Raw genomic sequence first — 14,468 nt, 5'->3', positions numbered from 1 at the left:
ATATCTAGCTTCCTAAGCTGCTCGTTGTAGGGTACTGAATCCAGTCCTTTGACCATTTTAGTTGCTCTTTTCTTGACCTGTTCCAGTTTGTTGATATCCTTCTTGAATTGTGTTGAACTGTACACAGTATTCCAGGTGATGTCTGACCAATTTGGAATATAGTGGTACTACTACATCCCTCGATCTAGACACTATATTCCTATTGATACAGTCCAGAATTGCATTGGTTTTCTTGACTGTCCCATCACACTGCTGACTCATGATCAGTCTGTGGTCTACTAAGACTCCCAGATCCCTTTCACATGTGTCACCTATCTTATATCTGTGCATTTCATTTTTTTTCCTGCCTAAATGAGGTATCTTATATTTTTCTGTGGGAAATTCATTTTGTTAGTTTTGGCCCAGCTCTCTCATCTGTCCAGGTCACTTTGAATTCTGACATTATCCTCTGGGATATTAGCTACCCCTCCTAATTTAGTGTCATCTGCAAATTTGATTAGCATGCCCTCTATTCCATCATCCAAATCATTGATAAAAATATTGAATAGCACTGGGCCCAGGACAAAACCCTGCACCCCACTAGTCATTTCTCTCCAGGATGAAGATGAGCCATCAGTGAGTACCCTTTTGGACCGACCGACCGACCGACCGACCGACCGACCGACCGACCGACCGACCGACCGACCGACCGACCGACCGACCGACCGACCGACCGACCGACCGACCGACCGACCGACCGACCGAATTCTAGGGGATCAATCGACCGACCGGCCGACCGACCGACCGACCGACCGACCGACCGACCGATTCCACCGACCGACCGACCGACCGACCCACTCACCCACCCAATTCCACCCACTCCACTCCACTCCACCCACCCAAACCCAACCAACCAACCAACTTTCAACCAACTACTAACCAACCATTCTCCACTCCACCCATAGTACTCCACTCCTTACCCACCAACCAATCACAAATCCATCTAACAGTAGCCTTGTCTAGACCACATTTTACTAGCTTGCTTGCAAGAATGTCAGAGGGGGGGCTTGTCAAAGGCCTTACTGAAGTCAAGGTATGCTACATCCATTTTCTTTGTCTACCAAACTTGTCATTCTGTCAAAAAAACGATAAGATTAGTCTGGCTTGACTTGTTTTTGAGAAACCCATGTTGACTTTTAGTGATCACAGCATTCTCTTCTGAGCATTCACAGACTGTTTAATGATCTGCTCTAGAATCTTTCCTGGTATTGATGTCAGGCTGACTGGGCGGTAATTGTTTGGGTTCTCATTTTTCCCTTTTTGGAAACATGGACAATATTAGCCCTTCTCCTGTCTGCTGGGACTTCTCCTGTTCTCCAGGAAGTCTAAAAGTTCTGAGATTACTTCTGCCAGTTCTTTTAATACCCTGGGATATCAGGCCCTGGAGATTTGAATTCATTTAAAGTAGTCAGATTTTCTGTACTACTTCTTTATTTATTCTGTGATGAATATCCCCTACTGCATCTTCTGTTTCATTTTCCCCTGGTTGAGCACTGTTTTTCTTTAGGGAGAAGACTGAGGCAAAGAAGGTGTTGAGTAGTTCTGCCTTTTCTCCATCCCGTTAGCATTTTGCCATCTTCTCTACCCAGTGACCCTATCATATCCTTTTGCTTCCTTTTGCTACAGACATAACAAAAAAGTATTTTAAAATTGTTTTTAAACTTTTTATTGACTTTTTATTAACATCTGAGCAATATTTGCTAACTTATATTCTCAATCATGTGTTAACTTGCTTCCATAAAAGGACTTCATGAGAGATTATTTGGCCAATTGGAATCCCTTAATAATTTAGAAGGTAAGGCTTCATTTTCCATAACCAAGTAGTTTTTATGATCATATAACAACCCCATTGATCAGTTTCATTCCTATTTGCCATGTTTTTCAACTTCTATATGAAACCTTTAGGAAAAATCAGTCATAATTTGGGGGGTTGACTTGTCATCAATATGCTGTTGATATGCAATTCTGCCCAAATCTCCTGGTGATGTTGTAGAGGTCATGTAGAGGTCAAAGAGGCATGGCTGCTATGGTAAAATGGCTAAGAAATTGACAAGATGTAGACAATGCTGATTGGGGAGGCAGAGAGGTTGAAGGACATTGCAGTTTAGCTGATATATGTTGGTTAAGACCCTACTAATACTGGATCCAGCATTAGTACTGAAGAAGAAAACCAATGAAGCTGCAAAAATCATGTTCCTCCAACTCAGTGTACCCAGGAAAATGATCCCCTACCTTGACATGGTTGTCACCTGGTTGCACACCAAAGTAACATCTGGGATAGACTATTGTGATGGATTATATATAGGTCTCCTTGAAGTCAACTCTACAAATGGTTTATATCAACAACTGCCTGTGCACATGCCTTCTCTGTTGTGGCCCCCACCTATCCTGATGAGGTTCTCTCCTGGTAAAACTGAATTATTTAGGATGGCTTTTTACACAAGTAATAGGATTGTATTGTAACAAAACGGTGCCAAAATATGTTTTAGTAAAGAGATAGGGATTGTGGACTATACTAGGGTATATTGTGTACTGTCTGTTGCTGTAAGTACAATCCAGCTATTTACTGACTGCATTGTTTAATGTGTCTTGTTAATGAACATGCTTTGTTTCTACTTCTTTCAGATTTCTGCTTGTCGTCGGTTTTCTGCAGTCCAAATTCCATTGCATTATTTATTAGATATCCCATCCTGTTAATTGTGTTGACTAACACTGTAATCCACACTGAGTCTCAGTACAAAGGCAGACGATAAGTAATGTAAATAAATAAATAAATTCAATCTGGCATAAATACTGACTTATCAATGAAATATCCTAAGATGGGGCTTCCTCCATCAACAGCTGGTTGTTTCCAAGAGATAATGACATAGTCCTTATTAGCATCCAGACATCTCACATCCAGTGGGGCTGCAGGGGCTCCTGGGATATCGGCATCAGCATCTATGTAGGAGGAGATACATGCCCAATTAAAATAATTAAAATATTTCTTTAATTTAAGACCAAAAGTCTTTTAAAAGCCAAATTCTCCTATCAACTTCTATCAATTTTTTCCTTTACTAGAAACAGCATGAATGAATCAAAAGCTTTACTGTTTTATTAATAATCAATATTCACCAAGTATCAAGAATTCAAGAAAGTAGTCTTATCAAGGGCTATGGAGAAAGTTTTGCAAGTTCATAGAACTGTTCCCTTTCACAGTGCTCTATACGTTTTTTGCAGTGTGTGAAGGCAGAAAATGAGGAAAGGGAGAAATTTTGCAGACTTCCCAAGAATTTTGTATAAATATCTGCCCAGTTTTTATGAATTCCAATATAAAAGTATGCCAGAAAGATCTAGTAAAATCCTTACAGAAAGTTAATAATAGATTGCTTATATAATATTTTAATTTTAGCTGATTCTGTAGAGCCTTCTTTTCCTGGAGTGAGATCACCAATAAGCAAGCCCCTTGGAATTGTCTATAATGTGTGACCATATCTACTTTGGTCATGTTTTGTGGGGTGAGGGTAAGGGGGTGACTAGCTGCACATCCCTAGGCTCTGCTGAATAGGGCAAAGTGGCGCCATTCTGGGCCTGGTTATTCAGCCAAGAATTTGAAGACCTCCAGCACTGGTATGTTTCTTTTCAGCTGCCTCCAGCAGCTGAGACTGATATAGTGTGGCTGCATGGCCAGTGAAATGTGATCACACTATATACTTGTTCAAAAGACATTTGAGCACTTATTCCAGGGACTTTTTGTCCATAAGAAACTACATGAGGCAATTTTTGCACAAAAACTTGAATAAGTCACCAAGAGAAGCAAAACAAAGACATTGTTATTCAGTTCTAAATCTTGAGTTTAAAAAAACTCCGCAATTTTTCTTCAGTATATTTGTTTATTTATTTACAGTGTTTATTGGTTGCCTCTATATACAACATGCTTAAAACACCTTCCAGTATTAAAAGTGGAATAATTCTTTTTTAAAAAATCAAACCATAGGGTCGAGGGGATTTTGCCAGCGGGGGTGGGGGGTTGGGGGTCAATGTACAAGAAACTGCTTCCTTGCCTTTTCCTTTAATGTTCAACCTGATAAAGAATTCTGGAGAACTCAAAAGCTTGCATGCTGTTTTGTTTTAGTTTGGAATATTTTAATACAAGTTATTAGAAAAAGAAAAAAAGTTGGTTTTTATGCCCCACTTTTCTCTACCTTTAAGGAGTCTCCAAATGGCTTACATTTTCCTTCCCTCCCCCTCCCCACAACAGACACCTTGTGAGGTAGGTGGGGCTGAGAGAGTTCAAAGAGAACTGTGACTAGCCCAAGGCCACTCAGCAGGCTTCATGTGTGGGAGCAAGGAAACAAACCCAGTTCTTCAGGTTAGAATCTGCTGATCTTAACCACTACACCACACTGCATCTCTTACAGGGAGATATTTATGAATCGCTCTTTTCCATCTCTTGGCACAATCTAACAGGGACTCAGATATCATTTAGAATGAGAACAGGCAGGAACGGTATTCAGTTTCCAAGATGCTTATTCTTTGTAATTATAATTTATAAATTAAGCAAATGAAACTAATCCACTGAATGCTCATGGGAATAAGGGAAGATACATTATACCATGCCAGAAACCTGAAAGTGTGCACAGTGTGTAATGCAATTGTGGCTGATCATAATAAAAAGTATCTCATAGGCGGATTCCGCGTGGGCCAAAAACAGTGGTGTGAAAATGGTGTAAAATGGTTTAAACCGGTGTAAAAGAGTTTACACCATTTTCACACCACTGTTTTTGGCCCATGCGGAATCCGCCATATATTTTGGCTTTGGCAATTGCTAAGTCCAGTTCATTTTAAAATATTCTATATCTTTGAGAGAGTGAGCGCACACACTTAATGGCCTACCTTATTTCACTTCAACAAAACTTACCTCGAACAAAAACATAAGCACTGTACTGTTCATAATAGTCTCCCATCACCACACGGAGGGTGTAAAGACCTTCATCCTCTTTGTTAGCATGAGTAAGGGTTAATGTAGCTCTTTCTCCACTCCAGTGTGTCTTGACCCATTTGGACGGAGTAATCAGATCTCCTGCAAGTTATAAAGATGTGACTGAACATAATCTGTTCCAACATGTGTGGAACAATTTCTTATGTGAAGAACCTACCATAATAACCCAACTTCTTCTCTCATATGAAGTTATATCTAAGGATTTCAAAGGTCTTGCTCCTTGTACAAATTTGTATGTGCTGTTGTGTGACCACTTGGAAAAAGAGCAACAGGGAAAGACTTGACAAGTGTCACTAACTGCATCTCTGGGAATATCTAGTAAATCTGTCTCATGCAAATACATGAAGCTGCCTCATATTGTGTCCCTCCATTGACCCATCTTGCTTAGTCTTGCCTAGTGTTGCCTAGTCATAGCATTCTAGTGTCTCAAGAGTACAGAACAATCTTTCCCAACACCTTCTGCCTGACATCTTTTGATTAGAGATTTTAGAAGTTGACCCTGGGGCCATGTGCTTATAAATCATGTACTTTACTGTTGTGCCACAGATTGTTCCACAGTCTCAGCATGTGACCACACTTCCTTTTATAATCATGATAACATGTGGAACAATATGTTGTAGCTTAAAAGTTGGAAACGTGCAGAATTTAGAGTGTAATTCTGAACAGTGTTAAACCCTTATAATTCCAATTAAATCATAACCCTTTTGATTATCTTTTTACCTGATTAGTGGTTATTTATTCTAAACTGCAGACAGCAGCCATCCTTCTCTCTTGGAGGCAGAAGGCTTGCTAAAGCACACATATATAATCCACCTCCCCCCACCCAAGGAAGAATGCTTTGATAAAATAAATTCTTGACAACTTTGACAGCTGCTATGTCAGACTATACAGGAAAGCAATTGACCAACTGAAATTCACAAACACAATTTCAATTAAAAATACAGTCTGAAAATCAATAAAACCTGACTACCAGTACTAAAAGACACCAACACCAAAAACCAGAGGACTTTTCAAACTCCATTCAACAATCCACCAGGTCCTATAAACTCCTCCCCTCACTCCAATTTTTGAGACATGTCACATATATTCAAACCACCAGGACACACACATACAAATGCAACTGAAAATTAACTCCACCCAAACACATGAAAATGCACCTCATCCCTCTCCCACCTCGTTGGTTGACAAAGCAAATATCCAATTATATTAAACACTTCATACTGTGCCATGGGGAGAAACACATCTTACCATGATATGCCTTGGAAGATGCCAGCCATAGATGTGGGTGAAACGTTAGGAACTAAAACTACTAGGCCATGGCCACAAAGCCTAGAAAACCCACAACACCCAGTTGATTCCAGCCATGAAAGCTTTCAACAATACATTGAAGTATGCTTTTCCATGAAAACTATTTCATTCATGTTGATAATAAAGATGTAATTGTTTAACTAATTGATTAATGGATGCATTAAATTAATTGCTGGATGAGAATTTGGCATACCCAATCCTACAAACTAACCTAGTAGCAGGTGTTCAGCAAGTGCAGGGTCTCCTTTCCACCTGCACTAAGATGGCCATGATTTCAGAACTGTATGAATCGCACATTTTGAACACTCATACAAGGAGTATTGCCAGTTTGGGATTCTTCCATATTATACTTCATGTTGGTTTCAGGACCACAGACACCTTACAGTTATACAATACTCAAAGTGCAATAAGGGATAAGTTCATCTTGCAACACATACTTACCATTCCTGTACCACTGGATCTCTGGTTGGAAACGTTTAATGTCAGGGTGAATGATAACTGTGCATCCCAGACTCATTGTCTCACCCTCTCTTCCAAAGGAAACCTCAAATTTATCAACAAAGTGAATCTCAAATCTGGAGGCATAGCCATGTGGAGTAACACCGACTGCAAGAGGACAAGATGTGTTTATTTCCTTTACCTTTATCAAGGATTAATTGTCCCAGGGCAGAATTGCACAACTACTGTTCTCCTACAAACCCCCCCCCCCCCCCCCCCACAAGCCATAGGATCTATATATAAGCTGAAAGTGCCAGGACATGTCTAAGAGCCATCAGCCAAGATACAAAAATCACGTTTATTGAATTCATTATAGCTCAGAAATTGAATGAGGTTTAGATTCTTCCTGCAAAGATAAGATGTTATTATGGAGAAGATTCAATAATTAAATTTCTTAATCGAATACAATGGAATAGGAAATTCAAAGCAATTAAAACACAAGATTAACCTCTACCAAATAGTTTATGTCTAATCAATTCTTATAATTAAGAGCTTGGACTCACTATAGAAGACTGTCAGCTGCAGCATCAAAGGCTTTAGCAATCTTAATGAAAGATAGAATGTTCGTCTTCAGCAGCAGCAGCAGCAGCAAACCATGTGCATGATTTCTCAGCATAAGCAAATACAATAAGAAGGGTTATACTGGGTAGAAGAAGAAAAAAGAGTTTGCTGCTTCTATTGATGAAAAGTGACACTGCTGAGCCTCATTCTCCCTGAAAGCAGTAGAACTTCTGAAACATAATGCTCCTAAATAATGTTATCAGGTCATTTGTAATGATTTATCCACATGGCCACTGATCAGTTATCAACTTACAGCTGATGGGTAGGGTAACAGTTCCAGCATGGAAACAAGTTTCATCAAATTCTCCTTTGTATCCTAGGAAAGAAAAGGGCAAGAACTGTAACTACTTGTCATCTCAGAAGTGGCATCCTGGCCACAAGAAAGACAATTTTTACATGCAATATGAAAAAACCACCTGTATAGATGAATTTCCGGCAAACCTACTTTTTACCACCAGTGAAGCATAAGCTGAAAGCTCTCCTTTTACATTCATGGCAGAAGCACGATACTGAGCAGTGTCTTCAAAATCACATCTGAAAAGAATCAAAGGATCAGGAATAATATAAATACTACTCAAAAAGCAGTGTTTTTATATATCTTTAAACCAATAGCGTTGCTAGGCAACATATTTCTCAGTGGTGATAACTATGTTGTGCATTTTACATTTCAGGTAAATGAAAACACTAATGTCAAATAAAAAGGACTCATTGATTATATTTTATTGATTAGATTTCCATCCTACCTTTTGGGAGGCATTCCATGTGAGGGAAGGCAGGATGATGGAGAGTGACAGATTCAGGGCTAACCAACAAGCAGAACGGGTACCTAGTCTGACACTCTAACCACTATACCACACTATATTTGATGACTTTGAAGCAAATGTGTGGTATTTGAGTTATGATTTTAATGTTGGATTCATTTTCTTGGCTCATTAATGCTCACCACATGGCTATTTCCTTACATATAACATCATATAACATATAACATGTCTTCCCATTTCTCCACCCCTTCTTACAGCATTCTTACCCACAAAACATGCATGCAAACATCTTATAACCCTTACAACTGGCTCTCCCATTACCAAAACTGGTTATGTCCCCGTAGATGGGGGTGTATACAATTTTTTAAAATAAATAATATTAGCACAGAATTTTATTTTCTCATTTGATTTCAAAGTTCACACAAAGTTTTTTTTAATCTATTTAGTAGAGGCTGGGTGCCCATCAAAAGTCTTCTACAACTTTGGGATGGTAGCAGGGATAGAGAGGAGAATACAGCAAAGTAATAGTTAGAGAGCTGGTAAATGGGAAAATGCTGGAGTTATTGAAGGGTTCAACAGAAACAGACAAAAAGAACAGCTGTTAAAGGATTTATCTTTTAGTTCTTTCAGCCTTACCTCAGATTCTTAATATTTCCTCTTGGGAACAAATTTCTCCACTAAAGCAGTTTCTTGTGGATCTTTTTTTTTCTTCATAGAACAATGTGTTCCAGTTTATGGGGCAGGGTGGTCTTTTGACAACAGAAGAAAGGCTAGGTTGCAGCACTAATCCAGGGAAATGTTTGGCTGTGGGCTTACATTCTACTCACTGTGGTCTAGACTCTACTGGCTGTGGTCTTACATCCTATACATGCACCAAGCTTAATTCTTAACACTACATGTATTGTATTAGGAACCCTAATCTTATGTGCTGTTTCTGACACCATAAAAGATGGGCTCAGGACAAGAGATATGATGAATACCATTTGAGGATATGTCGGCAGAACCATAACCAGCATGAGGCCAGTGGGGACACCATTTTGCTTGGAGCCCTGTTTTGCCTCCATCCATTAAGAATCTTAAGAGTCATCTAAATTTGTTACAGTTCCATTTGAAATTATCTAAATTCTACCCAGCTGACTCATCCAACTTTGCCCACCCAACACTCTTCTTATTACACTGATATGATCCTGGAAACATCACTGTTTAGCTACTATGAGTGTGCAAACAGCAAGGTGTTTAAAAGATGTATAGTGTAACTTATAAAGAAGTATTCATTGGTTTAAGAAAGGTATTCATTGTAAGCTGGTAAAAAAATAATTGTGCTTACTTATTCGTTGTGTATGTTCCTGATGCTACCAAACTATAAATATACCTAGGCATTGCAACAGGGTTGTAGAACTCTTCTCTGGTTATGAATCATTGCTGATTTCCCATTCATTTTTTTGAAGCCTCACTTGGAAGCATTGCAGCTCTACCTTGAAATATAGCAGCCCACCTTACATGGAAGGCTGGCTATGATGATGAATGAAGGGTATGTATTTATACTAAGTGAGTCCAAGACAGACCAGTGTTTTTCTGACAATGTATGGGAACAGAAAAACAAACCTAATCAAAGAATTAGCTTGGAACCAGATAGCTCATACACAATGGGAAGGCACTTCTATGGATGCAAAGTGATAAGGCTCATCAACTCCCCCTCTCCAGATGCTTGGGATCCAAGCTGCTATTTTCATTTTAACTGTGCCTGTTTTTCTGTGTTCATGCAGTCCAAGCCATTCTGAAGGGTTTGCGCTATTTAGGAGTGGCTTTGGGGAGATAGGCTTGAGAGGCCATAGTGGGAAAGGGAAACACTTGGGTCCCAAGCCAGCGCTTGCAGAGTTCCACAAATTGTAATGAATTAATCTGGAAAAGTTAATTTTTTATCCACAAAAATACAAGTGATTTATGATGGGCACAAACTTCTATAAATGTTCATAGTTTCAAAAATGAACTGTCAGTATAATCCTTTGTGTACTTATTTCATCGCTGAGTCAATTTGTCAGACTATGATGAAAGAACTATTGCAAAAATCCCAGGAGTGTGAACAAAGCCACATCTGCCAAAGGGACAACATCGTCCTAAAAGACATTTTTAATTTGACTGTTAGTGTCTATTAAGTGTTTAAAAGGCTATGTTCTAGTTAGTGGGAAACATTTATTTTCTAATGCCTCTTTCAGGGTAGATTAGGATCTACTGTGAAGACAAGATAAGGGTAAAAACACGATTATGGTCACTAATTGAATGACCAGCTTGCTAATAATGGGGCTATGGAAACTGGGGAAGGGGAGTATAAGTTCAGTTTTTAATTGTGAGGCATGAATATAATTTCAGAATTATATGTGAATGTTTTCTCAAGGGTTCACACATGCAAATTAATGAGAATACAGCAAGGTAGCAGTGTCCACAGGTGATAGAATGGATCATACCACTGCGCAACGCATGGCCGCTTTCAATATTCTCTTTGCGCTCCATGCTAACTAACCCAACAGGAACAAAGACTCTGTCTCCTCTCTTTTATTCCTGTGCTGCTCTTCTGTTTGCAAGGAGCCTTTTAGCAAAAAAGCATTCCAAAGTATGCTCACAAGAAGCTGCCTTCTACTGAATCAAACCATGGTCTATCAACATCAATATACTGTCTATTCAAATTACGCAGCAACTCTCTGGGGTCTCCGGAAGAAATCTTTGACATGACCTATTACATAATCCTTTTAGCAGGAGATGCCATGGATAGAACCTTTTCAATGCAAAGCAAATACGCTATACCACTTTGATTCTGCAGTCTGAAATGCACATTCCATTCTACCACCTCCTGTTTCTGTTATAAAATGGAAATGGAGCAGCAACTCCAGGCACAGTCTCAGTGTGAAAGTTCTGCCTGCAGCCAATCCATGAGGAGAGCAAGGTAAAAGTCAGCACTGTATTCAAAATACTGTCACTAAGCTTTGGAATTTCCCCCCATTTTAATCCTTTAACTGGGTTTTCCTTTTTTCTTAACAACTGAGTTGTGGCAGCTTTTAGGGCCAAGGACCTTCGGTGGGGGAGCAAGATTCCTGTTGGAGCAGCATTTCTGTGCCAAAGTGCCAAGAAGAAAGGGATGGAAAGGTGCGGTGCAAGCAGTAATCATGAATACGTTGTTCATGACGTAAAACAATAGCAGCACAGAAGTCCTGCCACTTGATATATCCTTAGTAACATCCCTAAGGTCAGTATTGTTTGTGCCTAATTATATGCCCAGATACAGTTATACTTTCCATAAGTCAGATAGTTCAGGAAGATATTGCTTCAGGCTATTATAACCAGCTCTGATAGACCTCTGACTCTTCTGTCACCGTTTGGGCCTGGAATCAGGTATAATGCTTGCCTCTCATTGGAGAAAGACCCTAGTGTCAGGTTTCCCTTGGCAGTCATCCACATGGATTGGGCTTTAATGCTACGTACTAAATTGTTTTGCAGGTAGCGTGAGAGACTGTGCCTCAGTTGTTTTCACCTCCTCAGTCTTGTGAAGAAAAGTGTGATGATTCAGAAGTCAACTCCTTTATCATACATTTTATTCAAAACAGAGAACAAATCATAAACAAATTCAAATCACGGTTGTATGTCATCCAAAACAAACTTGGGCTTGTTAACATCAGTTCACTCTTATTAATCAAATCAGCTCATTAAAACTAATTCAGTTAACTGATGTCAAATTGACTATTCTTGTCATCAAAATGAGCTTACAAAGAAATAGACTTGGGCAGAACTTACAGTGGCATTAGGGTTGCCAACCTCCAGGTGGTGACTGGAGATTTCCCACCATTACAACTGATCTCCAAGTAACACAGGTCAGTTCACCTGGAGAAAATGGTGGCTTTGGGGGGTGAACTGTATTGAAGTTCCTGCCCTTCCCAACCCCTGCTCTCCTCAGATCCCACTCCCTAAATTTCCAGGTATTTCCCAACCCAGAGCTGGCATCCCCAAGTGCCATCCTCAATAGTGTTTTATTCCTTGAAGCCAACTGAAGTCAGTGAGCTTAGAAAGGGATAATTCTGCTATGTTTTCATAGTAATTATTTAATAGGCAACTTACAATTATCCTGGTGGCTCTGTTAGAATTTCAGATAATATTTTAGTATTACAACTTGTCCAAAAAACAACTTGTGGGGCCTTTCTAGGCAGTTTCTGTATGTGTTTATGAAGAAATGGATCCCTTTTAATTTATTGTAGGAGCTCTAAATTACTTTCCTGAGTCTATGATTCTGATGTAAGAAATTGCATTTCCCAGCAGTCAAAGTGTAATTGCTGGGGGTGGGGGGTGGGGGATGTCATTCCCAAGTGAGTGCATTAACTGGAGTTTGTAACGTGACAATACTGCTGTTGACTGTCTCACTCCCCATTATACCTAGGCTATTTTTGCAGCATTAAAAATGTAATTTAAATATGTGTCTGCTGCTTATAAGCTCAGTATTCTTATCTCCCACTGCACTACTTCAGTAGTAGAGTGTAGTGGTTTTGAAAACAAAAAGCAGTAAATACTGCACTAGCAAGGCTAATTCCAAAGGAAGATATTCCTGTTTCATCTTCCCACTTCCTTTCTAATATTAACTCAAAGGCATGCACTCCTCCCTCTTTGAATGAAGTCCACATTTTGCATTATTATTTCTTTAAAGAAAGTGAGCAAGCTACACACACACACACACACACACACACACACACACACACACACACACACACAATTTTAACATCACCCCCACTTTAGCAAGGATTGTTTACCTTCTTCCATTTCATTGGGGCTATTGGCATTGAAATTTGGATTAATTCTAGGACACTTTTTCAGGGAGGTGGTAATCTACTAATGTGCTCTATATTCTCCATGTCTGCATGATAAGCAGTTGTAAGACCTATCGTACAACCTACATCTACACGATCAACCCTCAGCTCACCACTGTGCCAACTTTTCTTTCTTCCTTCTACCCAACTTTCTCGCACATTTCACATTTATGAGACCACTAGCTAATTTCTTGGTAACTTGACGCGAGCTCTTTCAGTCATTACTTTTGGGGTAGTTCCACCTCCTTATACCAGGAAAGCCTGCTACATGCAATCATCCCTATATGTACAGTCATCGTTTTATTGGAATAAGGCAACATACAAATTGTCAAGCTTTAGAACAGGTAGTTGGAAACCTAGACTTGTGGGTGTTCGCATGTACCAAAGCATGAAAATATGCTTCGTTCATGAAAAATGGCAGCCATGCATATTAGGAAAATTGCATCCAGAAGCATTCCCTGTATGCAAGAGAGAAGTGACTCAAGTGTAACAACTAAAAAAAGTTAAGAACTTCCAGTTTCTGTTTCCCCTCTGCTGTTGTGTCAATCTAACTAAATCAGTGGTGGCGAACCTATGGCACGGGTGCCAGAGGTGGCACTCAAAGCTCTCTCTGTGGGCACGTGCAAACAGAGTCAGCCCCCCACCCCCCCACACATCTAGGCTGTCCTGGGCTGCTGGGCTCGATTATTAGCATTAAACCTAAGACCTAGTTTTGGGGAAGCAGTGTAGGTGACCCTGATAAGTGCTGTTAAACCCCACTGATTTTCATGCGAAGAACTAAAGCACAACCCTTTACCTGGGAGCAAGCTCGGTTGCTGGCAATGGGGCTTGCTTCTGAGTAAACCCTCCTAGGGTCGTGATTCACCCATTGGAAGAGTTGCATGGTTCCTTCAAAGCAGAGCCACTGACTACCACGAAGCTTAGGTAAAGGTAAAGTTTCCCCTTCAGTCGTGTCCAACCGTGGGGTACCACTGCAAGCAGTGATTTCATAGGCAAGCCATTTTTGTGGGGTAGTTTGCCATTGCTTTCCCCGGCTATTCTTTACCCCCTAGCTGTGTGCTAGGTACTCATTTACCGACCAAGGAATGGATGGATGGCTGAGTTGACCATGAGCCAGCTGCCAGGATATCTGACCCACAGGGGGCTTGAACTCCTGACCGTGTGAGTGGCATCACAAGCACTTAACCACTATGCCACGTGGTGCCACTACCACGAAGCTTACTCCTGAGTAACACATGCCTCGGAGCCAACTGTTTTTTTCTAAACTAAAACCTCAGTATTCAGGTTAAATTGCCATGTTGGCACTTTGTGATAAACAAGTGGGGTTTGGGTTGCAATTTGGGCACTCGATCTCGAAAAGGTTCGCCATCACTGAACTAAATATTTCCTACAAATCAGATGCAGTGGTTTAGGGTGTTTTTTTGTTTTATTAGGAAGCAGCATCTCCAAGAGTTTAAAAAAATTATGGATAGC

The 14,468-nt window shown here is 40.0% G+C and overlaps 1 protein-coding gene across 3 annotated transcripts in view; it reads right to left on the bottom strand.

The window, feature by feature from the left end:
- MYOM1 (myomesin 1) overlaps positions 1–14,468 on the bottom strand; it is a 94,020-nt gene that overhangs the window by 44,715 nt on the left and 34,837 nt on the right. For all 3 annotated transcript variants that reach the window (XM_048507908.1, XM_048507909.1, XM_048507910.1), the window contains 5 exons: positions 7,833–7,921; positions 7,641–7,703; positions 6,770–6,934; positions 4,940–5,101; positions 2,838–2,979 (listed from right to left, as the gene is read on the bottom strand). In XM_048507908.1, the coding sequence (XP_048363865.1) occupies positions 2,838–2,979; positions 4,940–5,101; positions 6,770–6,934; positions 7,641–7,703; positions 7,833–7,921 (621 nt within the window). The remainder of the gene's footprint in view (positions 1–2,837; positions 2,980–4,939; positions 5,102–6,769; positions 6,935–7,640; positions 7,704–7,832; positions 7,922–14,468) is intronic.

This window comes from Sphaerodactylus townsendi, linkage group LG09 (genome assembly GCF_021028975.2).
Source record: "Sphaerodactylus townsendi isolate TG3544 linkage group LG09, MPM_Stown_v2.3, whole genome shotgun sequence".
Taxonomy (NCBI): Eukaryota; Metazoa; Chordata; class Lepidosauria; order Squamata; family Sphaerodactylidae; genus Sphaerodactylus; species Sphaerodactylus townsendi.
This window is presented reverse-complemented; position numbering and strand designations above follow the sequence as displayed.